The sequence below is a fragment of the Ctenocephalides felis genome, unplaced genomic scaffold, assembly GCF_003426905.1.
Source record: "Ctenocephalides felis isolate EL2017-DRISC unplaced genomic scaffold, ASM342690v1 CF-g0.4_SCAFFOLD_01886, whole genome shotgun sequence".
Taxonomy (NCBI): domain Eukaryota; kingdom Metazoa; phylum Arthropoda; class Insecta; order Siphonaptera; family Pulicidae; genus Ctenocephalides; species Ctenocephalides felis.
Window position 1 is genome coordinate 172659278 of NW_020538040.1, and position 27868 is coordinate 172687145.

General features: G+C 30.2%; 1 protein-coding gene across 8 annotated transcripts; it reads right to left on the reverse strand.

Annotated features, from left to right (window-relative positions):
• LOC113378287 (ankyrin repeat domain-containing protein 17-like) lies at nucleotides 1-27817 on the reverse strand. Of its 8 annotated transcripts, none has more exons than XM_026618815.1 (44): nucleotides 27462-27817; nucleotides 26120-26234; nucleotides 25805-25955; nucleotides 25237-25393; nucleotides 24942-25089; nucleotides 23683-23834; nucleotides 23128-23352; nucleotides 21680-21869; nucleotides 21132-21433; nucleotides 20327-20669; nucleotides 19806-20186; nucleotides 19225-19559; nucleotides 18959-19129; nucleotides 18771-18897; nucleotides 18211-18285; nucleotides 17571-17683; nucleotides 16419-16607; nucleotides 15613-15901; nucleotides 15065-15471; nucleotides 14849-14987; nucleotides 14665-14747; nucleotides 14443-14569; nucleotides 14275-14369; nucleotides 13998-14205; nucleotides 13798-13917; nucleotides 13144-13364; nucleotides 12722-13025; nucleotides 11870-12024; nucleotides 11611-11786; nucleotides 11304-11436; nucleotides 11097-11222; nucleotides 10698-10968; nucleotides 8306-9529; nucleotides 7885-8216; nucleotides 5848-6129; nucleotides 5561-5717; nucleotides 4065-4223; nucleotides 3684-3850; nucleotides 3473-3622; nucleotides 3232-3408; nucleotides 2707-2953; nucleotides 889-1121; nucleotides 200-376; nucleotides 1-134 (listed from the first exon to the last, which is right to left on the reverse strand). In XM_026618815.1, exons 1-44 carry the CDS (start codon nucleotides 27654-27656, stop codon nucleotides 108-110), a joined length of 9555 nt encoding a protein of 3184 aa, XP_026474600.1. In that variant the 5' UTR covers nucleotides 27657-27817; the 3' UTR covers nucleotides 1-107. The 8 variants fall into 8 exon arrangements, with proteins under 8 accessions (XP_026474600.1, XP_026474601.1, XP_026474599.1 ...); XM_026618816.1 differs by having other exon boundaries at nucleotides 14849-14945; nucleotides 17571-17686; XM_026618814.1 differs by having other exon boundaries at nucleotides 13798-13914; nucleotides 17571-17686.
• Nucleotides 27818-27868: the final 51 nt, after the last annotated feature.

Below are 27868 nucleotides of genomic sequence, written 5' to 3' on the forward strand. Positions count from 1 at the left end.
CACAAGGTAAACCTGCACAGTTTGTCAATAACAATTAATACAATATTTTATATTGCATGATTCTATCCATCATCCAAATGATGTTGTGATTCAACTTTTGGTATTATCTAATGATTCCATTTAGGTCCCCAACTCTAATAAGTAAAATAGAAGTTACTATTTGAACATTAAAAAAATAATAAAAGAATTATATTTTAACCTGTTTCTCAGGGTCCCAGGAATCACCACAAGCATTATCTAATGAGCACGTAGCATCAGAAGAACCAGGAAGGAAAGATGGCACAATGGGTGGCAGTGAATGCATCAGTGGGTTGATGTACTGTGCTTGACTTGGCTCACTCTGCATTTGGTGTGCCAATAAAGGCTGTTGTTGTGGCTGTAATTTTAATTACCATAAACATAACATATATCACATGATGATCAGCTAATTTAAGCCGAAGCTTAACCCCGTAACTTACAATGAGAAGCATAGCCCGCGTACGACAGCTAGGCCTAACGTAAATATTACGGGCAAAGCCCGCAAACAATACTTGGGCCCCAGAAGCAAATATTACGCATTACAGGCATGGCCCGGTATGGTGAAAGCAAGTATTACAAATATTTATTTATATAAGGCTATAAAACTAAATTATTTTTATTTTTGTGATAAACTGTACATTGTGTGGGAAAATAGTCACAAACACTGCACCTGCTTGTACAACTTTGGATCAACATTTTCAAATCTAAATCACTAGTTAAGGGGTTAATTATGAATAATTACATTATGTGAATAAAGTATAATTTTTTTAGTACTTATAATGATTAACAATAATTAAATATTTTTTTCAAAAGAATAGTCTTTCATTTCAAAAAAAAATAATAATAATAATTTGAGTTGCAAAATATTACTTGATATCGGTCGTGTGAAGACATATCTTCGTACTGCTTCCTAATAAATGAACTGGGAGTATTGACGAGTTGAGAGGTTGGCCAGCCACTCTGCTTAGATTGTTCATGATGACTCATAATCCAACTTTGGGGGTCTGTAGCTTCATTACAAGCTGCATTGCTGTGGTTGGAAAATTTCCAAGCTCTTTCAGTACCAATAGGCCTAGGTATCTTACGGTCTTCCATAGTTGCCCCTGCAATACCACAACATAAAATAATTTTCATCTACAGCCGAAATCTAAGCTCAAACCTATACCAAGTACATAAAGAGAAGTATGTCAACATTTGTTTAGATTTGACAAAATTTTATATAAATTATAACCTTAAACACATATTCTTTGTTATTGCTCATATTAAATATAACAACTATATATAACAATATATTGAAGTTTTTTTGCTCAAACATTAGATAATGAAAGCTTTAAGGGCTTAGTGGTAACTCAGAATTTGTAAAAAATCAATTTTTGTTTTTTTTTTTGCAATTTTCTTAAGTGCAATATCGTGAAAATATTCTCTGAAAATTTCAAGTTGATCCGATGATTATTTTTTTAAGTTATTTGACTCTTACCAGCGCAAAAAGCAAGTGGAGAGTTCGATACTTATACTCAAAATTATTCTCCCTTACATCCTGATGTTTTAGAAGCTACTAAAGTGATTTACGACGATCTTAGCAATTATAATTTACTTTCAAGATGTGTAGGTAGATTCAATCAGGGTGTATGAGAGTCAAGAGCTTCAACCACCTAGTGGGGAAAATATGCCCAAAACAGTGAATACTAGTTTTACTATAGTAGAAATTGCTGCATACATATACATAATCATTAATAATAAACCCTAGAACCTAATTGTGGGTCTGATTCATATTCTCTATGCTGAAAAATTGAATGCTGCATGTGTACAAGTGGCAGATCAGTGCGTCCCAGAGAGCTCTCGGGAAGGCAGAATGCTTTGCAGGCAAAAGCAAATGAACATTTTAGAAACATCCCCAATGACTGAAGAACTATTATATGGCCCAGTAATAGATAACTCGGTTTAAGTAATTTAATAATTCGTGTTTCTGTACAGAAATCTAATGTGAAACTTTAAATGCGTTTTTCTCAAAAGTATGTTTTTTGAACTGGTGACTACTGTAACTCAAAAACTGCTCAAAAGTTTTTAATGAAATTTATACAGCTTTTACAATGCATAATAGACTCAGTCCTGATCAAAGGATTTTCTATTTTTCAAAAATTTCGATTTTTTTAAAACCGATTAACTGTTGAATTTTTCCAAAAAATCTAATAAAAAACTTTCTGACGCCGCCATTTTCTTAATTTTTGAAAAAAAAAACAATCAGAGCAAGGATTATCTATTTTCAAAACTTTTTTTTTTTTATTTGATTGATTTTAGATGAATCCCCAAGGACTTATGATTGTCACCGCATGGACCTTGTTTCTTAACATGGTCAACAAAAACACCTACAACTTTGGTAATATTTATATATTTTTTGTTGAATTTTTGTTACTTAAATTCAAAACATTGTTTAATAATGCCATATTTTTATTTTTGTAAAAAATTTTGATTTAATAACAAAAAAAAAAATTACTGAAAATTCTCTTTTTGTTCCTCTGAGTACCCCTAACCCCTTAAAGGTCATGAATTCAAAACCAACTGAATTAGTTCATTCTGAATTTATATCCCTTAAATTCTATTAGCTGTGCATACACCTATGTAGACAATAGTTTTGACATTTAGTTTTGACATGCTAAAATAAAAAAAAAGAATGAGAAATAAAATTACCATTAAGTGCAGATTGATTAATTGGAGACATTGAAGGCATGTTCATCGTAACAAGTCCTCCATTTTCAAGGCCCACAATATCTTGAGAATGGCCAATATTAGTTAAAGAAGAAAGGTGGCAAAATCCTGAAGCATTGCTTTGATTAGTACCTAATGTTCCTAGGTCACCAGGATATGGTACACTCATAAACGGCCAACGATTTGGTGTGAAACCACCATTCATGCCTGTTGGATTTGGTCTTGGTACCTGTAATGTAATACATATAAATTATGAATTTGGTCTTGGTACCTGTAATGTAATACATATAAATTATGAAAAAACTGATTAATATTTATTGTAGTTGTTTGTTTCATTAGAACCATCTACTGTATAAAAAAAAAAAGAAAAAGAAATCTAATGTTATCAATATTATATTATTTTAACATCAATTAGCATGAAATTTAATTCCTATATATTCCCCATCAAAATATATTAGACTATTAACATAAAAGTACTCAACCAATTTCCTAAAAATATGTAACTACCTGATTATAAAGCTGCATAGAGCTCTTCTGCGTGTAAGGTATTTGGCTTGAAGAAGTATGTTGTGGCAGCAAAGTATTGGGATTTTGGTGATATAATGGTGTATTGTTAAACATCATCTGATTTTGACAAGCACTAGCTTGACTTTGTGCTGTAGGTAAAGGCTGCGACTGCAATTGCTGTTAATAAATATTTATTGATAATTAATACCATATTACATAAATTCAAAAAAAAAATAATTACTTTGAGTGTATGAGAATTTGTACTAGAGAAAGCTGAAGCCCTAGGATTCAATCTTGACATAGTTACAGTGGTATTACAATGTTGGTTTTGGGCACCAGAAGTATGATGATATGATAACAGATGAGAAGCATCATCAAATGCAGGTGAGGCCTAATAAATTTTAAACAATCAGCATACGTTTGGGTTTTATAAATATTTTAGATTTACATACCATTCCACCACTGCTGTGGTGCTGATGCGTTCTTGATGTAGACATTGGTCGTTGATCAGCAAACAAAGATTGGCGATTAGTTTGCATGTTCAATTGATCCAATCGCACAGAAGAATGACCAATTCCTGATGATTCAATTGGTTGTCCGATTGGAATTGATTGAACTCCTACAAATTGATATTAAAATTAAATGCATTAGGTATCAACACAAATTTGCTTGAAACATTTTTATTTTGTTTTGGATAAAACATTTGTTATTTTTCAGCAATTCTGCTTCCAATTTAAATGCAATTGAATGGTTATTATCTTTACATTATAAATTTGGAAATTCAAACTTATGATATAAGAGTTAATAAAATATACATTGAACTACAAGTTTACCTAACATAGATCCTAAAGGTGTAGGTGGAGCAGATGAGTGTGTAGTACCAGGATTACCAGAGCCATTTGGACCTACTGTAACTGATAAACTCATATTGTTGGATGTAGGTCTTGCAACAGCTAAACCTGTCATCGGCTGAATAACTTGTGACTTAATTTCTGAAAAAAAAAAAACTGATCAGCGCCTCAAATTAAATATGTGATTTTCAATGCATACAATATGTATTTAAAAGAATTGTATGTGAAACAAATTTAATATTAAAAATTTATGAAAGATATGTATACAATACAAGTAACCGCATGGTTTAAAATACAAAGTTGAAAAATATTGAAGAAAAACTAGAATTTTAAGACAAATCAAACAGTATATAATACTTATATGCACATAAATGTATAGCAAAAAATAATTATACATTTAGTTTACAAAATTTATTAATCATTTCAATATATTCTAGTGTATAATACATGATAAATTATATGAACTAAATGTACAGTTATTTCTTGCTATGGTAAACCCAGATGAAATACTTTTATGTAATTTTCGGTACGTATATCCTGCTTGTCATTCACATTCAAATTAAAATCATTTCATTTTTTTTATTTTTGGATATTATATATCCAAACTTTACTATATTTTAAGAATCTGTGATATCAATAAAAGTTGTAGAAACGTGGCCGAAAATTTTTTCATTTTTGTATCGAAATTTTTGATGGAACATAAACTTCTCCTTCGGAAAGTTAATATAATAATTATTAATTTGTTACACATACTATATATGTATATGACATGTGGTCTACGACACTCTAAATAGGTCAAAAACAGGATTTTTCAAAATTTGAACCTCTGGGTGAAGAGATGATTTTTTGAAAGTTTCTTATATTAATCCCTACAATACAATTGCGCCTAAGCGATTTTTTTTTGAGTCCCCTAACCACTTCATTACCTTCTAGAATTGAAACTTTTTGCCTATTTAAACTTGCAAAAAAAATGGTAAAAATATTATTGGCTTTTTTGTTATGGCTTTTCAAACTTAACATCTTAAGATGTATATATACATTAGGGTGGTCCTTAAATATGGATATTTTCGAATTTCCTTGCTTTTAAGAACTCAAATGGTTCCAAACTGATAAACGGTTCTCTGAAAGTTTTAGCTCTTAATATTGTCTTTTAGATAGTGCGCATTCAATCAAAGTTTTTTATGAAAATAGCATGGAAAAATTTTCAAAAATTTTAAAAACGTTTTTTAGATGTAATTTAGCGAACAAATGTTATACCTAAAACATTTTTTTTAATTTTCAAAATTTTTTCTATGCTATTTCCATACGAAGTTTGATTGAATTGCGCATTATCTAAAAGTTGATATTAAAAGCTAAAATTTTCAAAGAATTGTTTTTTTTTATCAATTTGGAACCATTTGACCCCTTGGGAGCAAGCAAATTCGAAAATGTCCATATTAAGGACCACCCTAATATACATATATGAAGTATATACTTACGTGACTGCAAGTCATTAGAGAATTGTCCAAATCCCTGAGGTGCGTTTTGTGGTAAATTTGGTAGACAAGGTGGAGTAGTAGAATTACTTGACGTTTTTGAACCAACTGGTGAGCTGACTGCAGTTCCACGATAACCAGGAGCCTTAGAAATATCAACCTGAAAAATGCAATGTAATATAAATTACCAATTATTCATTACATTATATTATAATAATTGTAACATATTGATATGAGCCTTGTTATAATACCTGATGGTTTGTAAAATAAATAAATAAATAAATAAATACCTGAGGAGTGTTGCTTTCATATTTATTTCCAGATGCTTGTGAACTTGATGAACCATTCACAACTGAAAAGTTGACTTTGTTGCTAGTTTCTGTATTCCACATAGATTGTTGAGGTGTTTCTTTAAACAGTGTATACTCCATAGGGCTTAATGTTGTACTATGAGATGGCTGGTTACCAGAAGATTGACTATTTGAACATCTATGCAATGGTTTCTGCACACATGGGGTTCCTAATGAAGTAGGTGTGGGAGTTCTATTATCACGACCACTGGGGACCTGCCCCTGAAAGAAGCAAAAATAATACTATAATATTTAGGCTTGCAACAATTATAATTTGGCTAATTGCCAAATACAGAATATTAGGCATGCTCCAGAGACTGAATACTAAATATTCTGCAACTATTTGGCAGGTTTTTAGCACCTAATTTAATTACTATTTACAGTTGTTATATTACTAATGCGCTACATATTTATTCAAGTTTTATGCCTAGGCTTGTAGCAACTATTCATTTACTCTTTCTTATTTGGAATATTCGGCCAAATACCGACTACTTAAGTAACATATGTAGTAAGGTAATAAATGATAAAATTATGAAAAAAGCGATTGTTTACATATATACGTACATACATATATTTTGAATATATTACATATATTCTATATATATATATATATATATATATATATTATTACAATTATTTCTTTTATAAACATTTAGTATTTTCTTTTATAAAGACAATATTATTACTTATAGATTAGGAGGCTAATCAATAAAATAAATAAATACAGATCAAAAACTATTTTTGCAATAAAGAGCCTATGCTAGGTCTTTATTTACGAATACCTAGATCGAATATAATGAATGACTGTAATTTATATCGATACAACACTTCCGTGTTACCATTGAATGATTCATATTAAGGGGGTATTCTACTGTAGAGGTATGAATTTCGCCTGGTTTTTGAAGCGCTGTATAAAGGAAACAAATAATATTTTTACTATCGATTTTTTTATCATTTGTTTATTGATATTTTATTATTACACAAAAAAATTATTAGAAAAAAAAAAACTAAAATTCACAAAGTTATGAGCAGTCAAAGTGGGGGCTCAAAAAAAAAAAAGAGGGTGTCCTGGCGTGCATGATTCCAACCCTCCTGGTGATTTGAAACATAAAAAATAGATGGATTCTTAATTATTATAGATGCCGCTATCGTATGAACCTTGGATATGTTAAAAAAAAAAATTTGTTTGAATGGCGGCAGTTTGGAAAAAAAATTATTTTTTTTCATGTTTTTTTAACAATACCGAATTTTTTAAAAATACTAAATGAAAAGTTATAGTTTTGGGCAAGGTCCATACGATAAAGAGATGTATAGAGAAGATCCTCTCCAAATTTGAAGTAAATCGGTTCATTAGAACTCGAGATATCCTTATCGCCAGCTCGAAAAAAGTAGTTCCGAGAAAAACGCGTTCAAAGTTTTGAGACAAGTCGGACCCGAACCAAGGCCACGTCACTAAAACTAAAAATCCTTTTAATGACATATTTTTGAATAACTAACCTTTGAAAATATGAAAAAAAAATTTTTTTCGATTTTTTCAAAATTCTACAGTAGAATACCCCCTTAAATAACAAACATGTAACAATAATGTATTCTTCTCACATGTTTGTTTATAATCTTAAAAGCCGATAAGCCTTAAATTTTTATATATACCCTAAATGAATTCATTTCTTCATATCATATTATATAAACTGCAGATAATATTATACAGATCCACTGCTCTTTATCGCATAAAAGTTGAAACGCAAACAACACATTGCCAAGCGGCGGCGGCGGCTCCTTTGATTTTAAGTATTTGGTATTCAGCCGAATAGTAAGTCACTATTTGTTATGCAGCCCATTATCAAAAAAGATGCCAAATATCAAATAGTAACTGAATATTTGTTCAAGCCTAGTATTATTCTTCTAGTAATGTGTTAAGTTTTTAATTAAAATGTAATAAGACTAATTAGCAAAGTATTTTACTAAAAAAAAGTATACCTGAACAATTTGCGACATAGGAACAGCAGGGTTTTGAACTGTTGTAGATTCAACAGAAATGTTACTCTGATTGGAAGGTGGTGCTTGCTGCAAAATTGTAGCTTTTCCTGGAGGATTTTGATAATTGCAATGTGCAGTATGTGCAGAAGTCACATTTTGCCTGTGCAGTAAGCGATGATGTTTTGGAGAAATAGATGCAGGAGTAATTGTAGTTATAACCGAAGCAGCTTGTGAAGTTGTCTTTTTCATACTAGATACTGCACTTGGTGATGTAATTGATGATGTTATTTCAGATAATTTTTCAGCAAAGGAACTTCCACTTATCTTTGAACCTAGCCAAAAAAGTGAAATATAATTAGATTGATTATTATTTTTTGTCATAGGAGACCCTTACCATATTTATACCATAATGTAAACCCACCTGATTTATTATTTGAAGTTAAAATTGCTGATGTATATGACATACTTGTTTTAAGCTCAACAGTACTATCTGAACTTGAAATGATAGTGGGATTGCACTTTTTATCACTTGAAGGCAATAATCTAGAAGAAGGTGGCCTAGTGGCTGATGGAGAAAAGCTAATTATCTTTGTATTATTTGGCCTATTACAAGCAGGCATTTGTGATTGCATAGTTTTAGCAACCACGGGAGATGTCTGTTTAGTGACTTTGATAGAGAGTTTATTAGGTTGCAGTGATGGAGGTTTCTCCCATGCATTGGTGGGTGGTGTAATCTTAGATTGCTGGACTTGCGGTAATAGCTTCATGATATCAACATCGGAGTCTTTAATTAATGTTTGAATCAGGGAATATGCCTGCTTTAATGCATCAGCAGGGCCTTTGATTGTGATACTTCTGTCACCTTGACCCTTACTCTGCTTTTCTATTTCAATAAAAGCACCTGTTGCTCCACGAATTGCATTGATATTACTGCCACCACGCCCAATCACACGAGCAATAGCATGAAGGGGAACAATTACTTTTTTGCTACTTGTGTCAGCAGATGGAACTTGAACAGAAGATTTTCTTGTTACTTCCTTCCATCCTTCTTCTCTTCTCATAGATTGTTTCGGACTTGTATTCTTAGTTACAGCACACATAACTTCACTTTCGTGATGAGGCTTTTTACCTTTAGTTAAAGCATAATTTTCATTACCTGTAGCTTCAAAATCTTCTCTTTCCGCAGGATGCCTAGATGATTCAAATATGAGAAACTTTCTTGCACTTGTAACTTTTGTAGGTGTAGTAGAAGTGATAGAATGGGATACATCTGTTTTCTTATCTTTCTTATATGTTCCTACTTTTGGAGTTTTTGGTTCAACAGGGGACACAAGTTTCTCTGTTTCTAAAGGTTCTTTCTCATTTTTAACAGACCCATCTAAAGTTTGTTCTAAAGAAGGAAGACTGTCATCTAGTTTCTTCAAACTATTTGTACTTTTAGATTCATCATCTTGGGGATCTTGTTGATTAAGTGGTTTGGATATATTGACTGGAGTTTTCTTTTTCTTCTTGTTCTTGTTTTTATCCGCTGATTTAACATCACTACTTGAACAGGATCCCTGACTATTAGCGTCAATACCACTATCACCACCTTCTTCTTTGTCCAAATTGTCATTTTGTACTGGGCATTCTGGAACAGCTTCATCTGTAAGAATTTTAAGTTAATATCAGTGTATTTTCACTACAAAGGATATTAGCATATAGTTTATAGAAAATGTATAAACATATATATATATATATATATATATATATATATATATATATATATATGTTATATATTCTTATATATATATATATATATGTTATATTTCTTATATATATATATATATATATATATATATATATACGAGGTCTGTTCAAAAAGTACCCGGAATTTTCGTTTTTTCAAAAAAATATTTATTTATTCGTCTACATTAATGTGGTCCCCTTCAAAGTAGTCCCCCCCAGATATAATACACTTATGCCAGCGTTTTTTCCAATTTTCGAAGCACCCTTGATATTCACTTTTTGATATGTCCTTGAGCACTCTCAGCGATTTTCTTCAATCGAGGAAAACCGCCGTCCTTTCATGGGTCTCTTCAACTTTGGGAATAGGAAAAAGTCACACGAAGCCATATCTGGTGAATTTTTGCACTTTGCAACACTTTATTTCATTTTTTACGCAAAATTTAATACAAATTCTTTGACTTTTCAATTCTTCCATTGTAAAAATCGCCGAGCTCAGGAAAACACGTCGAACCTTAGCGACTACCACAGACAAAGTAAACAGTGAATATAGCTGAAAATTTCATCATACTTTAGGGGCATGTATACCAACACAATAAAAAAAAAATTTTGAGAATCAGACACTCCAGACCCGCGAAATTTAATTATTAGTAATTCCGGGTACTTTTTGAACACACCTCGTATATACATATATATATATTAAGGTGGTCCTTAAAATGGTCATTTTCGAATTTCCTTGCTCCCAGGGGCTCAAATGGTTCCAAATAGATAAAAAACAATTTTCTGAAAGTTTTGGCTCTTAATATTAACGCTTAGATAAAGCGCAATTCAATCAAAGTTTTGTATGGAAATAGCATGGAAAAATTTTTAAAATGTTTTTTAGATGTAATTTAGCGAACAAATGAATGAATAAAACTCATTCATTTGTCGCTAAGTTATATCTAAAACATTTTTTTTAAATTTTCAAAATTTTTTCCATGCTCTTTCCATACGAAGTTTGATTCAATTGCGCTCTATCTAAATGTTAATATTAAGAGCTAAAACTTTCAGAGAACCAAATAGATAATATTTGTAAATATGTTACACACCTTTCTCACTTAAATCTTTATCATCGTCATCTTTATCTTCATTTCTTTGATTCTCTTCATGCAGCTTGCGCTTTTCTTCTTTTTTTTCCAGCTTCTTCTTCTTCTTACGCTCTCTTCTACGTGCCGCAGCTGCTTTCTTACTTTCCTCTCTATTTTTTTCCATGTCAAGTTCTTCTAACAAAATAGTTGCATTTTTATTAGCCTTTGCTGCTTGAGTATCCTTTGCAGCTCTGATTGTTTTCACACATTCATGACACTTTTCAAGAAGTTCCTGAAGATAAAATAAGTAACATTCATATTCTTGGTATATAAAGAAAATGTTAAATTTTGCTTAAAAATTATTTATTCAAATAAGTTAAACCTTAAATAAAATAGTAATTAAAATCAATATCCTAATACCTTATCACTGATAGTACAAATGTAGCGTGTCATTTCTTGATCTGAAGGAAATTGTGTAACATGATTCACCATCCACTTCACAACTTGGGTATGACCTTTCCTAAATGCAGCCATCAAACATGACACCTAAAAAATTCATTACAAGTACAAAATTCAACTGCTCTAAAAAGAACAATGAAAAAAAAAACTTTCAGATTATCAAAATACCTTACGATTATCCTGTGAATCTATATCAGCACCAGCACTATATAATATTTCCACCACATATAAATGCCCACCATTTGCAGCAAGCCATAAAGGAGAATTTCCTTTCTTATTCTTAACTTCAACAGCAGCATTCCTAAAAAAATTATTGTGAACCTTTTTTTTTTCTTTTCATATTCATAACATTGCATAGGATCTACTAAAAGTCATCAGTTGCATCAATATATTCATTGGTGTATTCAATTCATACACAAGTATGCATTCAATGGCTATTTTGAATTCAAAATTTTTGTAACAAAAAAAAAAGTACCTAGAAAGCAGAAGCTCCACAAAACGACAATGACCCTTATCTGCAGCTATTGTTAAAGCAGTATCTCTTGAAGAGGGAACCGGTGTAGCATTTACATCAGCTCCTTTATCTAGCAAGACCCTCCCTACGTCTACATAGCCTCCACTGGCAGCCTCCATTAAAGGAGTTAAACCAGTCTAAACAAATTAATATAAAAGTAAATAAATGAATGTAATTGTTTTTTTCAATATTGAGAAAGACAAATATCATTAAAAGATACCTTTGCTCTATGTTCCACATTTGCTTTTCTATCCAATAATAAGCTAACAACTTCATGTCTACCTTGGAAACAAGCTAATGTCAAGGCTGTATTACGATTTGTTTCAATCTGCGCATTTATGTCCGAACCCATATCCAAAAGAAGTTTCACAGCAGCTATAAAAAAAAAATTAAAACATTGAAATTTTTTTTTTCATATTGTTTATTGCAATGTATGTAACTATTATGATGAAATGATATAGTTTCCAAAAATCGTATATTCTTTTTATAAATATACAATAACAGTCATTTTTTATTAATCAACTAGCAATAAAAATTTGAAAAGCGGTTATTTGACCGCCACCGGTAGGTATAGTACATATGTATATAATATGTATATTTGGAGATATAAAACATAATAAATAATAGATACCAAAAAATTAAATTGTCTTATATTATAAAAAAAGTCATGCCTTAACACACTTTCGGCGTGTGGCATATCGCCCTAACAGACCTCCGTAGCGGGGTCTAGAAACGTCATGCAAAGCGTAAGCACCCGGACCGCACAAAGTGTGTTAAGTTCGGCTCTTCAATTCTTAAAATTATTTCGCTACTGTGCATATTTGAACCATTCACTTAATTTTTTTTATAAATTTGAAGTGGTGCTCAAAATGCCTTACAGCTCATTGCTGGAACTTAAATTATCGTAAAAAAATTTTTGTAAATCAAAAAATACGAATAAATAGTCCGATAAAACAATTTAGAACATCAGAATATCTGCAAAAAGCTAATAAATATATATATATATATATATATATATATATATATATATATATAAAGAGCAATAAATTTATCCATAAAAAAAGAAACTAACCCGTATGTCCATTCATAGCTGCAAGCATAAGAGGTGATATTCCTAATTTACTGCCAGTTCTTGAATTAATTTCTGCAGCATGAGACAGCAAAAGTTTTATTATATTGACATAGCCTCCAGAAGCAGCTAAGCTTAAAGGAGTATAATCAGAAACATTTCTGTGCTCTTTATTTGCCCCCCGGTTTAAAAGAAGTTCAACCACTTCATATCGCCCACCAGAACAAGCTAAAGACAGGGGTGTATCTTTTGTTCGTTCAGATTGTGCTTCTATATCTGCATTATGTGTTAACAATATGTCAACAACCTAAGAGAGAAGAAACAATTCATATAGTCTGTATTTTATATATTAAAACATATTTTTTCAAAGAATTACACAATTTCAATTTCTAATTGAAGTTATATATCATATTTAGATCAATTACCTTATCATGTCCCGCAGTTGCAGCAAGTATGAGAGGTGTGAAACCTTTTTTGTCCCTGTGTTCAATATCTGCTCCTCTTGAAAGCAGTAATTCAACAAGATCATCATGACCACCAGCACATGCTAAGGTTAATGCCGTATCATGATTACTATCAGTTTCTGAATCAACATCCATACAGCTGAATGGCGTTTGTTGGTATGGTTGATTCCCATATTGAGCTCCTAAAAATAAATGAATTATATTGCAGTTCTACTTGTACTCACTACCGATTGATGATTGAAACTATGATAAACTATTAATATAAATATCAAAATGTTTATAAATTTCCACATTTGTTCGTTTATTTTATACTCGTTTTAAGAAATTTTGGTAATGTCTTCATTTTAAGCAAAATTTCAGCAAACCTTAAACTGAGTTTGGATACGTTTGTTTCGATATTTATTTATACTAGGTCTTTTGTTGCAAAAAACTATTTATTTTTTTTGTTAATAAGCCATATTCATATGTATTTGGTTTAATTAACTAAAGTTTAATTAATGTTTTATTATAAAATATGACTGTAGTATATGCTTTGAAGTCCAACTACAAAAATGGTAAATATGTGTATGACAGAATAATAGGTTGCCAAAAAATAATGAAAACTTTATTCATTACCATTATCTGATGCATATTGCTGTTCTTGTGTCACACGCGGCTGAACATATCTACTTTTTTTACTTTTAGTATTATTTTCACTGGAACCCTTACTTTTTGAAGCAGATGACTTTGATTCTGCTTCAAAAAAAAAAAAAGTATTGTATGTTAATATTACATAATGTGACAATTATATGTGGAATTAAAAGAATTATGCATACCAACACTGGTCTGAACCTGAGTCTGTGTTGCAACTTGAACTTGATTATTATGTTGCGTACAAGGGGGCGAAAGCAGTGGTGAATGAGAACTAGAAACATCTGGTGGTGGCAAATTTGTAACAACCGTAGTTGGTTGTTGAGTAAGCAATATCTGTTCTGCTACATTTATATTCTCTATTGGTTCACATAAACCACTTTTATTATTAGTCTGTAAAATTTGAATAGCATATTGTACAATAAAGTCAATGAATGTAGTAATTCACTAAAAATAAATTACCTTAACATCTGGCTCATTGCTTGAAACTTGCACTGAATTAGGGGTATCAGAAGGAGTTTGTTCAGAAATAATTTTTGGATGAACACTATAATTATCTGCATAAGATATAAATAATATGTAACTAAAATTACCAACAACCAAAAACAAGAAAATACTATTTATTACTACCTGGCCAGTGCTTCTTTGCCATCAATATAGCAGTGTGATATCCAGCTTGATACTGTCGTGCTTTTTCTTCATCCAATGATTTATCTTCAAAGACCTCAGGTGAAATAGTTGAAGGTGAAAGAAATGCCTGTGATAAAATAAAACCATATTTTTTATATGAGAATATGAGATTTTATTATTTGTTGATTTTTTTACTTATAAATATAACAAAACAATACTAACCATAGTTGATACAAATTTGGCAGCTAGGGCTGCTTCCTCCAACAAATTTGGATCATTTGAAGGTAATTCCAAATTCAATGCAGCTATAAAAACAATGTATTTTACATTAAATGCATATATATATATATATATATATATATATATATATAATAAATAAGAATAAAAAATATAAAAGATATCATACAATCTGTCACAACATCGACATTGAAGGTTTCCATAGCACGAACAAACTCCTCCAAAGACAAATCTCCCAAAACGTAACCTTTGTTGTCTGTGAGTTCCTGAGTATCCAAAAATAAGTTAACTAGATCACTTTCAGAAAACTGAAAGTAACATTGATATTCAGATATTTTTCTATATATATAAATGTTTGCACTTATTTCTATCTATACATATTTACCTTTTTTTTCTGCAAGCTATGCTGTTGTTGCAAAATAGCTTGTTGTAAGTGATAATTTTGGTTTTGTACTAATGCCATTGCAGCATTTTGTTTATTAGCTAATTCTTGATTCTGAACTTCATTAGTTGAAAGACTTGGATTTATGGACTGCTGAAGAGTGCTAGATTGCATTTGCTGAGATTGTTCTACGGGTGCATGCTGGGTTACAAGGTGCTCAATATTATTCTGTAGAGTCGTAACAGTTTGATGCGGGGGATGACTAAGTTGAAAGTTGCTCTGTCTCTTATCTTTCAATACATGCTGAACATGGTGATACAATTCTTGAGGAGGTATATTTGATAAGGAAGGCTCCAAACGTGTTAAATGAACCATGAGTTCTTCAGGAGTCATTGTTATTCGATGGAATGCTGCAAGCAAAATTCAAATCTCATAGCTAAAAATAGTTTTTATGCATAATAAAATAAACTCATGTATTTAGTAAACATTTAGTTAAGTTTTTTTCCTTCTACTTGAAAAATATATGTATTAAATAAATTTATTAAACTCACAATCATGTTGAGTGACATTAGTAGAACTATCCTTGATTGTATTTTTGGGATTAGTCAATATATTATTAATTGCTTGTTGCAATATTTCTTCAGTTGGAGGGCAATAATTCTGATTGGAATTCATGGTGTTAGGCAAATTTCTTGAATTTAATTCATTTGGTTGACCTGTACTTTCTAGCTGTGTTGATCTAGCAGCATTAGAATTTTGAAAAATATTCTGAGGCGAGCTTCCTCTACATCCATGATTGAATGACCCTTCACTCATAAATCTTTCTAGCTTCTGAGGTGTCTTAAATAGAACAAATTATATATATTATTAATGATACAGATAAAATAAGAATATTATTACACATTATAATATCAAGTACTTTTCAGAAACTGAATGTCATATAGGAATATATTTTGCCATTTCCTAATAAAATTCAAAAATGATAAAGATTCAAAATTCTTGTCATTTAGAAACATGAATAATTTAAGCAATAAATCATTTATTGCTTCAATTTCCACTTAGTTGCCATATGCAGTTCAAATTATAAAATAAAAACCGCGGCTATGTTGTTGGACCAAGGCCAACACGTTTTTTTAACACTTTAGACCCATTGACAAGTCAACAAATCTAAAAAAATATTAGCCATAAAAATAAAATTTAACAAAAAAAAAACAATGTATGTCTAAGAGCTAAAATACCACCAGAGTTGCTGGCACGTCATAAATGTCAATGGCCTGTAGTGTAAAGGATTCACGTAAATTTGACAGTAACAGATTACATACAAACCAATAATAAAAATTTGATTAGAAATCATTACCATTTCAAAATTGGTCATATGTTGTTCTGCGTGATGAATAAGTTGATTCATTTGTAGAACTTGTTGGTTTGAATTAGAATTAGCAGTAGCAGATGAAGATGTCTGTACTTGCATTGCTGATTTTCGTTGATTTTTGCCTTCTTTTTTAGAAACAGGCTTTGCCTTAGGCCTGTCACTGATGGCTGTGTTCTGAAAATATGTTAGCTATGTTTATATGTCAATTGTATTTAATGTGTTGAGGTAAATATATTACTAATAGATTTTACAAAAATTTTGATTAAATTAGTGCTGAATGGATTTGTGTAAAAATTAGTAATAAATATGATTAATAATTAACAAGCAAGGGCTGCTGCTGAGTATAACTGGTACAACAATCATGTGAATAATATTTTGAGATCTGGCATGCAAAAGAGATCAAGTTTATTAACAAATCCATTTATGATTGTCAGTATGTTTTATCATTTGAAGAGAATCTAATGTAACATAGATGAATTTTTCCTCCATGATATATACATGGTTGTCCCAGAATGGTATTAATCATAACTCTCATGAGAAAAATTAAAAAATTATTTCATGTAGTTTAAAAATTATGAGTCTTAAAGTGCAATTTAGAGACTCAGTGAAATTGCGACAATTTTTTGGTCATTGTGGTTTTTATTATTTTCTGTAATAACATTAAATTATACTCAATTTAAATATTTCTAGGACCATAGTCAAAAATAACAGCACAATTGAGATTATGAGGTTTTCCTTAAAAAAAAAATGTAATAAAGTATGTTGGCAAGTTTTATCAAAAGCTGGCGCCTTTGATCAGGAATGTAAAATGGAATGGACAACACACTTGACTACATTTTTTTTTTAAAAAGAAAAACCTCTCCATGTAGGGCATCGGAAATGAAAATTGGAAAGACAGAATGAGCATGTACAAAGAAGAATCTGAATGATGAATAACTTGTGCAGGAAGAGAAAATTAAAGGAATTGAAAGCATAGGACATGAAAGCCTGGAAGCAGAAGTTTGAGAAGTAAAAATGAAAACAAGAGATGCAGATGGAAGAAAAATTACATGTGTTATACAATAACAATGTATGAACATATATATGTAACTAGTGTAATATTATATAAATGATGTTACTAATTTCATATAAACTTACTTGACTAATTTCAGCTACTGTAGAACTGTGAAGTGGACGTGGTGGTTGAGTGTACTTTACATTATGCATCAGAGGTGTGGTACCAAAAGAATCAGTGGTGCTTAAGGGTTTACCTACTAAAAATGTTTTAAAATGTAATTCTTGATTTTAAAAGTTAATTCTTTTTAAATAACAAACTGTTTAAACTGTCAAACAAAAAGCAATTTGTTATAAACAAGTGCAGTAACATAAAAAAGGTAAATTGTTAAATGTTGTCAATTCATTAAATAAAACATTGGAAACAACATTTCTAATTTACAAATATCATTAAAACTGTTAAAATAAATTTAATTAAATCTCATACTAATATCATTTAATAAATATCTTAGAATTGAATGAAAAAAAAGATAGCGTATGCCACTTATGATAAAAATTTAGAGTCACATTTGACACAAACTTCTCTCTTTAGGCGCCTAAGTATCATCCTATCTCTCACATAATGTTTTGAGGCAGAGAATTAAAAACAAAGCTATTATGTGAATAAAGTAGGAAGATTTAAAAAAAAAACTATACTACAATAGTTGTAATATAGAGATTTGTTTTCAATGACAATCACTTTTTGAAACTAACTGAAATACATTTTTCTTGGCTAAGAACTTGCCTGAGAAAAATGTAGAGCTGTGCATGACAGTTTGAGATGGTGGCTGGAAAGTCAATCCAGTTCCACATACTATTCCTGATATAAGAAAAAAAAAGACTGAAGCAGACATTGTGAAAGCAGTTTGAAATTAGATATTAATTTTTCTATTATATTAATTCAACTTACAAGGGGATTGATTATTATAATTTTATTATATTTGTGGTCATGTACTATGAGTAAAATTCTTTCAAATGTTCAAAAATATGCTAAGCATGACAAATTTAGAGAGGGTAACAATTGTTTACATACATTTTAAAATAAGACTATTTAAAAATGGGTCCATATATATATATATATATATATATATATATATACATATATATATATATATATATATATGTGTTTAGATATAATAATAATATATAATAAGGTTTATATATGTGTATATGAAATATGAATATAATACATTCTGGTTCAAAATACAATTATTTAATATTCAGTAATAACCAGCAGAGGTAAAAATTAATAATAAAAAAATTCTACAAACATTACAAACAGAGATGTGCATAGGACAAACTAACCTGTATTTTGATTTGAGTTGTTTGTTATATCAATATAAGGCATTGATGGTAGTAATGAAGGTGGAGGCCCAGTGTTATCACTAAGAAATTGAATAGATGCTTTAACTTGTAATTCTCTTTCCACCCTCTAAAGATAAAATATTCAATAAAAAAAATGTTTTAATTGCATGATAATACAATACTCTTACATGCAGCTCATCTAAGATTTGCTGTTTTTGATATATTTGCTCCTCCTTCGATGATTGTTGCTTCCTATTTTCAGCTTCAGGATCAAAAGTACTACCTTTATCCAAAATACTACTTTCATCTTTATCCACTGAATCACCTAATGCCTTTATACGAGATTGTTCAGAATTTATCTGAAATTTTTTTTTCTTAAATTGTGTTTTCCAAACTATATTTTGAATAAGAAATGGTTTGATTACTTAAATAATATGAAATATAAATAATATACCTGGGCATCATTATTAGTTGATTCAAATATATTTCCACTGGATATCCTATTTTTTCGAAGAAGGCTTTTTTGCTTAGACTGCAAAGGTTGTTGCAAACCAGGATTCATAGATACTAAGTTTGATATACCACTGACAGAAAGATTTGATTGAACTGGTGTTTGACAAAATGAAGCCAATGCAGGAACAGTAGAAGTAGTCAAGGTAGTAGTTTTAGCAGAATCAATAACGCTTGAACTCAGCTGTGGCAGGCTAGTAGGCAATGAATTGGATGTTACCACATTTGTTGCACCATTCGAAAAAGAGGCACTAGGAAGCATCAATCCTTCATTTAAACCTAAAAAATATATTAGCAAGTAAGTCCATCCAACTTTTAAACACTTTTATACTCATTATGAAACAAAGAACTTTATATTTATTGGCTTCTAAAAAGCGAACAAGCAAATTTTAATGAATTTACATTCATATATACAACTCCAAACAAGTGATATATATATATATATATATATATATATATATATATATATATATATTATGTATATATATAGGTATATGTATATATATAGGTATTATGAGATATTACCTTGTGACACTAATCCTTGAGTAAAATTAGATTGGTTCATCCCAGCTTGTTGTGATCGCTTGATATGAGCCAGAAGAGATGCTTGGGGAGCATTTACTTGAGGCAAACACGAACTACTACTGGCTGCAGTACCTAATAGAGTCATTGGTGGGTTATTCCCTTGATCACTGAGTCTACTCATGTCAAGCGGCAAAGTGTTGACCAATGCAGGTTGTGCATTTATTATAGAATTTTTCTGTGAATTAGGCTGAGATAAATTAACTTGAGCTATTGAATCCAAATGTGGACGCTGAGAAATAGAATTCTGATTTGGAGACATTTGCAACATTCTTGAAGATAAGTCTTCTTGAATACGAACAGCATCAGGTACTTCATGTAAGCCTAGAAAATAGAATAGAAGAAACAACTTTATAAACAATTAATAAATTTTCATAGCTTGTAAAAAATCTCTGCCAAAATTGTAGTGAAGTGATTTAAAGAATAGCAGAAGATGCATATATGCCTTCCTCATACAAACCTACCTGACATATTAGGTATTTGGTTTTGATGCGGGTGATTCATCATAATTGAATGAGGATAGTCCAACAATAATTGCACTACTGTAGTATGGCCTCCCTTTGCTGCTTCAATTAGCATGGTAGAATTATCTTTTAATTTATGAAAGGGATCAGCACATAATTTCAGCAATGTCTCCACAACCTGCTGGTGGCCACCAGCACAGGCCAACGATAATGGAGTATGATCATTATTAGTTGTTTGTCTATTAACATCTGCATGTTTACTTATTAAAAATTTAACAGTACAAATGTGACCAGCCCTGCAAGCTTTCATCAGTGGTGTTCGGCCACCCTCAGATTCATGCTCCTGTAATTTTTTTCATAAAATTAGGATAAGAAAATTAACAAATGCATAAATACAATAACAAATGTATATAGTAATGTGTATAGTACAACATATATGCAAAGTAACAAGAATAATTTTATATAACTATAAATCAAATCTGTTGAAAGAATATTTTGAAAATATGAAATGTTTAACTCAGTATTTTTACATATATTAATGAATAATTTAGAATGACAAAAAAAGGTTACAAAAAAAAAATCATTACTTTTGCTTTCACATATAATGAGGTAATAAATCCAGTTATTATATATTGTTCCAAGTATTATGTTAAATCAGAAAGAAAATCAAATTACAATTACAAATCACAAATATGCACTATTTTTTCACCTGAATAAAAAAAAAAATTTTTTTTAAGTTTTAATAGTAATTTTGTGAAAATGCATATCTCAAATACAAAGAGATTATTGAACAAAAAAATCTTACAAGATCAGCACCATACTGCAATAATAGCTCAGCAACATCAGTATGACCATTTTCACAAGCATAAGTCAAAGCTGTATCACCAGTTTGAGTTTGTGTATGAACATCTGCATTAACCTCCAGTAAGTATCGAACTAAATCAAGATGTCCCTCTTGAGCTGCTTCCATCAAGGGCGTGGATGCACCTAACTCAATATTGGCTCCAGCTTTAATTAAATAATCAGCTACTTCTAAAAATCCTCCACAACAAGCCAAGGTTAAAGCAGTTTCTTGGGTCTCTTCAGTTTGAGCATTTATGTTAGCGCCTATTATATTGAAAGTGACAAAATATTAAAAAAAAAAACTATTAAAACTTATATATGAGTTAGTACATAAATACACACAAACAAATATATATTCAATATCAATTGGGATTTAAAAAAAATCCCAATTAATATTTGATAAATAACCCAACTTTCCATATAATGCTTTACAATGTTATTTCAGATTCAAGAATAATGTCTTAAATTGAAGGCTGGCATGCATAAGTAACTAAATTAAATGTCAATTGCCTTGAGATAACAGAAGTCCAACCATTTCTTCATGACCCTCTCTTGCAGCCTCCATCAATGGAGTGTATCCTTCATCGTTTACTTCTTCAATATTTGCTCCTCGTTCAATAAGAAGCATTGCTAGATCTACATGTCCACCACAAGCTGCCAATGTCAAAGGAGATTCAAAACTATCTGTAGGCATATTAACCTGAAATCATAATTATTTTATATTTAACATTAATTAATTAATAATAGTCATCAGAAAATATATACATGTTTATATTTTGTTTCAGAAACTATGCTTATTAACTGTGTTATTGCAAATCGTTGCTATAGCAACACATTTGTGTGCCAAAATTTAAGATTTGAACTAAATAGATGTTTTATTTTATAGAGGTTGAAGAATTCACAGAAATGCTATTACAAGTTGTAAAACAAAGATTACATTAAATTAGTGCATATATTACTATAAGTAACTTGCATAGAAATATAAAACAAATCAATTTTTTATCGTATTAGATAGAGGATAGAGGGCTCGCGCGATAGAGTGTTTTACTGTTCCCAAATTCAAAACTAACGTCGTTCGTCGGCCTATGCGTCCGTAGGCCTATTGTACGGTACTACTATAAAACGACCGATTACGAACAAATACTTCAAACAAAAGAATTAATAATAATTTTCAATATGGCAAAGTGTCACGTACCACAGTGTTGAATATAGTACCACAGTGTTGAAATACAGTTCATAAAAATAAAAAAATATAGCAGGGTACTAACAAAAGCCACATGCGTTAAGAACTGGGTGAAAAGCTATACAGGGTTTGAGGCACATTTGATAAAAAAAGAAAGCATTTCCAGAATTTCATTATTTATGTACGAGAAATTTTAATCAAGATCCATTGCAGTTTTTTTTTGGAAGTATGATGGTCGGAGATGTTCAATTTTCTGATTCATTTACATTGTTTATTGTTAATAACTGATGCAATACTGTAAAATGATATCTTTCAGGAAAATTTATAAATGAAAATGAACAAGATCACACGAAACAATAGTTTTCGAAAAGTACAAGAGAAGTCTCAGGGTCAATAAAACTCGACAGACAGAAAAAAAAACATGTATTTTTTAATGTATATGAAAATATATTTTTTATGAGTATGTTTTGTTCTCGTTAAAATTTCAGATTCATTGTAACAATGTTATATATAAATTTATCTTAGAATTAAACCTAGGGATTTAACTAGAACTGAGCCGAAGGGTAAATTTACATACTACACTCGTCGAGCCTCTATAGCAGGAGCGGAAAATTAAAGTTAAAATAATCAAAAAGCGGTTTTGTTTGCTATCTATTTATACATGATTATCTATGATTAAATTATAAGAAATATTGTGCATAAAATAGAAGACTTAAAACAGTGAAAAAAAGTTTTAACAACGACATGCACTTAATTAAATGTTAAAATATTTTACCTGTGCACCAGAATCTAAAAGAAGACGAGCTACTTCAACATGACCATCCATTGAAGCCTCCATTAAAGCCGTATGCATTTCATCAGTCTTGTGCTCTTGATCAGCACCAGCCAATAACAAGAACCTAACCATATCTAAATGACCTTTGTAGCAGGCTAGGGTCAAAGCACTCTCTTTGAATTCATTGGAGTGTGTATTGATGCCAGCACCATTTTCTAGTAGAATCTATAGATTGTGGGTACAATAATGTTTGGTAGTGAAAATCTCTTTGTGAAAATATTATATTATTATATAATTATATAATATATATTATGCTTAGCAAAATTGTTACATTTAATTAAATTAGAATTGATACACTTAAGCAAATAGAGTAATAAATTTACTCCATAGTAGAAATTAGTTCATTTATTATTATTAACCACTTCGGTGCGAGCTGCAAGTTCAGTTTTTTCTTCTTATTAATACATAAGTATTAAATTTCAACTTAATTTTGAACATAAGATAAATTTTGAAAAGTAATGAGACAGTAATAGCGTAAATGTATGCATAAGGTACCTTGGCAACTCCCACATGACCAGCAGAAGCAGCTTCCATGAGGGGAGTATGACCATTTTCATTGTGATCTTCTACATTAGCCCCATTTGCTAGTAAAATCTTTACAACTTCATCATGACCACCAGCACATCCATACATTAAAGGTGTATTACCTATAAGAAATGCAAGTGATTGAGTTGAATGTTGATGACAATAGAGCATAAATATTATAATATATGTAATATTTAATAAAAAAAAATATAATACGTAATATTTTTGAATGTGCAGTAAAAACATAACAGAAATTAAAATATGTGAAATTGTTAATATTTAATGTAAACACATATGTATAATATATGTACTCAAAGATTTGAATCAAACATATAATCTTTGTTCGCAAACTATATGAAATGAGTTGTAAATAATTGTAAATATTTTTGCAAAAAGTAATTATTCAAACATAAAAATAAGTTTAAAAAAATAATTGTATTATAAGCTGAGGAGATTCATAGTCAATCATTTTTAACTCTTATTTGTGAATCCAAAGACAAAAAGTATGAAGTGAAAGTAAAACTAACGGAGCTATCAAAACATACTGTAGGGAACACTATACTCATACATATTGTGCACGATCTATTTTTCACAACTGTAATTCATTTTTTTTTTTAAATTAAACCACTTCTCACAGGCCTGTAATATTTTAAGATGTTCGGTTTGACTTTAAACTCTATCACCAGACAAAGTTTTATCAAAATTCCTGAAGATTAAACCTGAGGTTGTCCTCATAAGATATTTTACACACTGTAACACATGTAATGCATATATTATATAATAACTTATGCATGTACTCAATATATTTGTAACTGTTTTTCTCAGATGCTTAAGTAATGTTTAATGTTTTATATACTTCATCCATTGTTATTATTGTAATATACAATGAATGTAATGCTTAGAAAAATATCAAACTTCTAATAACTATTTAGAAATAAACAATCATTCTCATTACAATCATTTCTGTTAAAACACAGTATCAAACTTATGCCAAATAATAAATGAATGACAAAACGAGTTGCAACAATATAAATGGTACAGATCGGTAATATGATTTGCTGGTCTAAGTTCAATTTTATGATCCAGCATAAAATCAAAAATTCACAATTTTAAATGGTATTACTATTGCAGAAAAAAAATATTATAAAAGCTTATATAGACAAATTTTATCATCTTATATCACTTTGTCTTAACTTTGTTATCTTATCATCTTATATCACTTTGCTAACCTGATGAAGATTGCGCATTAACATCTGCACCATTTTCAATAAGGAGTGTAACCATCTGAGCATGCCCTGCAGAAGCAGCTTCCATTATTGGAGTGCAATCACCTTTTATTCCCCTATCTTCCACATTAGCATTCATAGCAATGAGTACCTGAAGAAAGCAAAAAAGTTTATCTCAGTACTTTTAACTACTTATTTATTACAAATGCACATTTCAGCTGAATTATGAAAAAAAATCTTTGCAAGTCCTTTATCTTCTTTTTACCAATAGATGCCTACACATAATCAAGAAACTAACCTGAGCTAATTCATAGTAACCCGCAGAGCAAGCTAAAGATAGTAAGGATTCACCATCTTCTGTTGTTTCATGAACTGAGCGACCTTCTGTTAAAAGCCTTCTAACTGTACCAACATCTCCATCAGAACATGCTTCCACTAAAGTTCTAGCAAGGTTACTGAAAAATATTAATTCATATCATACAAAAAAAAATTTAGAGCTTCAACAAATTATTTGTGATATAGTATTATTACTATTAATAATATTTATATCCCAGTTAATGCTTAATTACATTCATAATGATAAAAAGTCAACTGTTTAAATTAAGATTCTATTTACCACTTTTTGTAAAATGGAACAACATCGAGATTCGAAATTGTTTATTAATTTTAAATCTATGATTAGGAAAACTTAACTAAATCGGTGTGCACACAATGTATAAAAATTAATGACAGTTAAATTTTTTTTTTTAAAAAACAAGAGATCTAAATAATTATATAAAAAAGTAAGTAAAATAATACAATTACCATTTAATCTTTATAACTACATTCATATAATCTTACAATTAATGTAATATAATTATATTCACCTCTTTTCGGAATGTCGTGGATTATCAGATCTCATTCGTGTTAGGGCAGCAGCTGCTTCATCCAAGGCACAAGAAACAGATGATGTCAATCGACGCAAAACATCTGGATCTGCCAAATGCTTGCCATCCCCTGATGACAATTTGCCAATACCTGAAATACATCAGATTTTGCAATTAAATTAAAGGTAGACTTGTGTATTGTTTAACACTATAACATTTTAAATATATTTTGTACTAATGAGTTAGTACCAGTTTCTACTTATCACATAATATAATAAGCACTTAATTTTGAAATTCATCCAATTTGAATCTCACCTGCAGCCTCCAGCAGTGCTTCCAAACGTGCCTGAGTTTCAGGATCAACTGTTCTTCCATTCTCATCGGATTCAAGAAGAAATGCACCATCTCCAACTTCTGCGTCCTCCAAATCCTGTCACAATACAATTTACAAAATTTATTGAATTTATTATACTATAAGAAAATCACATATAGAACAACATGCTCAGTTCCACATACTTGTATTAAAAGGTTTAAATTGCAAGTATTATAAAAAAAGCAAAAGATTCATGTATAACTTAGATAAGTTAGCAATAGTTTCTTAAATACAAATAATTTTTTTTACAAATTTATGTGTGTGACAATTTGTGCAAGATGGACATAAAAACTAAAACATAATACTACTTTATAATAGGTTACATACAGGCAACATCTTTGGATGAGCTGGAGTCAGGAATTCAGTGGAATGAAGTTTAAAAGAGAACACAGGTGATATACTTGCACAAATATGTAAATAAATCTTTCACAATGTCACCACTCTATTCACAGAAAAAATATCTTTATATTTAAAATGCAATGAAAGGATAACAAAAATCCTTCTAAAACACTATTGAGAACAAAAAAACTAATGACTCATTTGTTTTACTAAATACCACTTATCTTATTCAAAACAAAAACAAAAACAATTGACAGCTGATAACATTAGTAAATATATGGAAATAGCGACCCAGTATACTCAATGTTAACAATATAAAAATACAAAAACAAAATTTATAATCATTTGATGCACTTGAGTTATGCAGTTCACAGACAAAGTAGCCAACATTCATAAAGCTAATATATTAATCAATTTGCAGGTGAATAGTCTTTAATTCGCTTGTAAGTAAGAAAAATATATTAGAGTAATATGAAAAGGTAAGCTTACTGGGTCACTTACCAAAAGACTCGACCTAAGGCACAAACAAGCCAGCAATATCTACAATATTAAACAAAAACTTTATTATTATCAAATCTTTATGTCAAAAACTATTGTTGGCACTAAATTTACTTCAAACCGTAAGATCATATCAAATAAAATACTTTACTACATTTACAAAATTGCTTATAATTTACAATGCTCTACTTTGTTCTACGTATTTAAGTAATTTCGCTTTACGGCCCCGCTACTTTTTCTAAATAATTACTAACACTTAACAAAAATATTTTCATACAATAGTTAACGAGTAATTGCACAAACACTATCCACACGTCGAAAATCTCTAATATTTTCGATATGAAACAGATTTACAAAAGTGATTACAAGAGCTCACAAAATGTCCCATCACTTGATTGCCGACTATATAAAATATAACTAAACTAACCAAATGTCAGTCGTTCATACCTCGGACACTGATTCTTCATCACTATCAGAAGAATCTAATTCAGCAAAATCAGCCTTTTGTCCACAATACGGATCACTTTCAATGTCCGCTGTACTACAATTAGAACTATGGGGAGTCGACAATTTTGCAGTATCTAGTTGTTGCACAGACACTTTATCTTGATTCTGAGTTATAGAACGTCCTATATTCTGCATCGTTTTATTATTATAACGAGTGCTCAACTAAATTTCCCGTGCTTGTTAGTTTAAAATACTATAAACACTCATTCACTAAATATTTACACTAAATATCCTTTCAATTTTCATTATACATGTCCGCCATATCTTCTACGATGGCGAGGTCCCGGATGCTTAACTATACCAAATCATACTTGTAGCCACAACTACGAACCGAGTACTTCTAACTT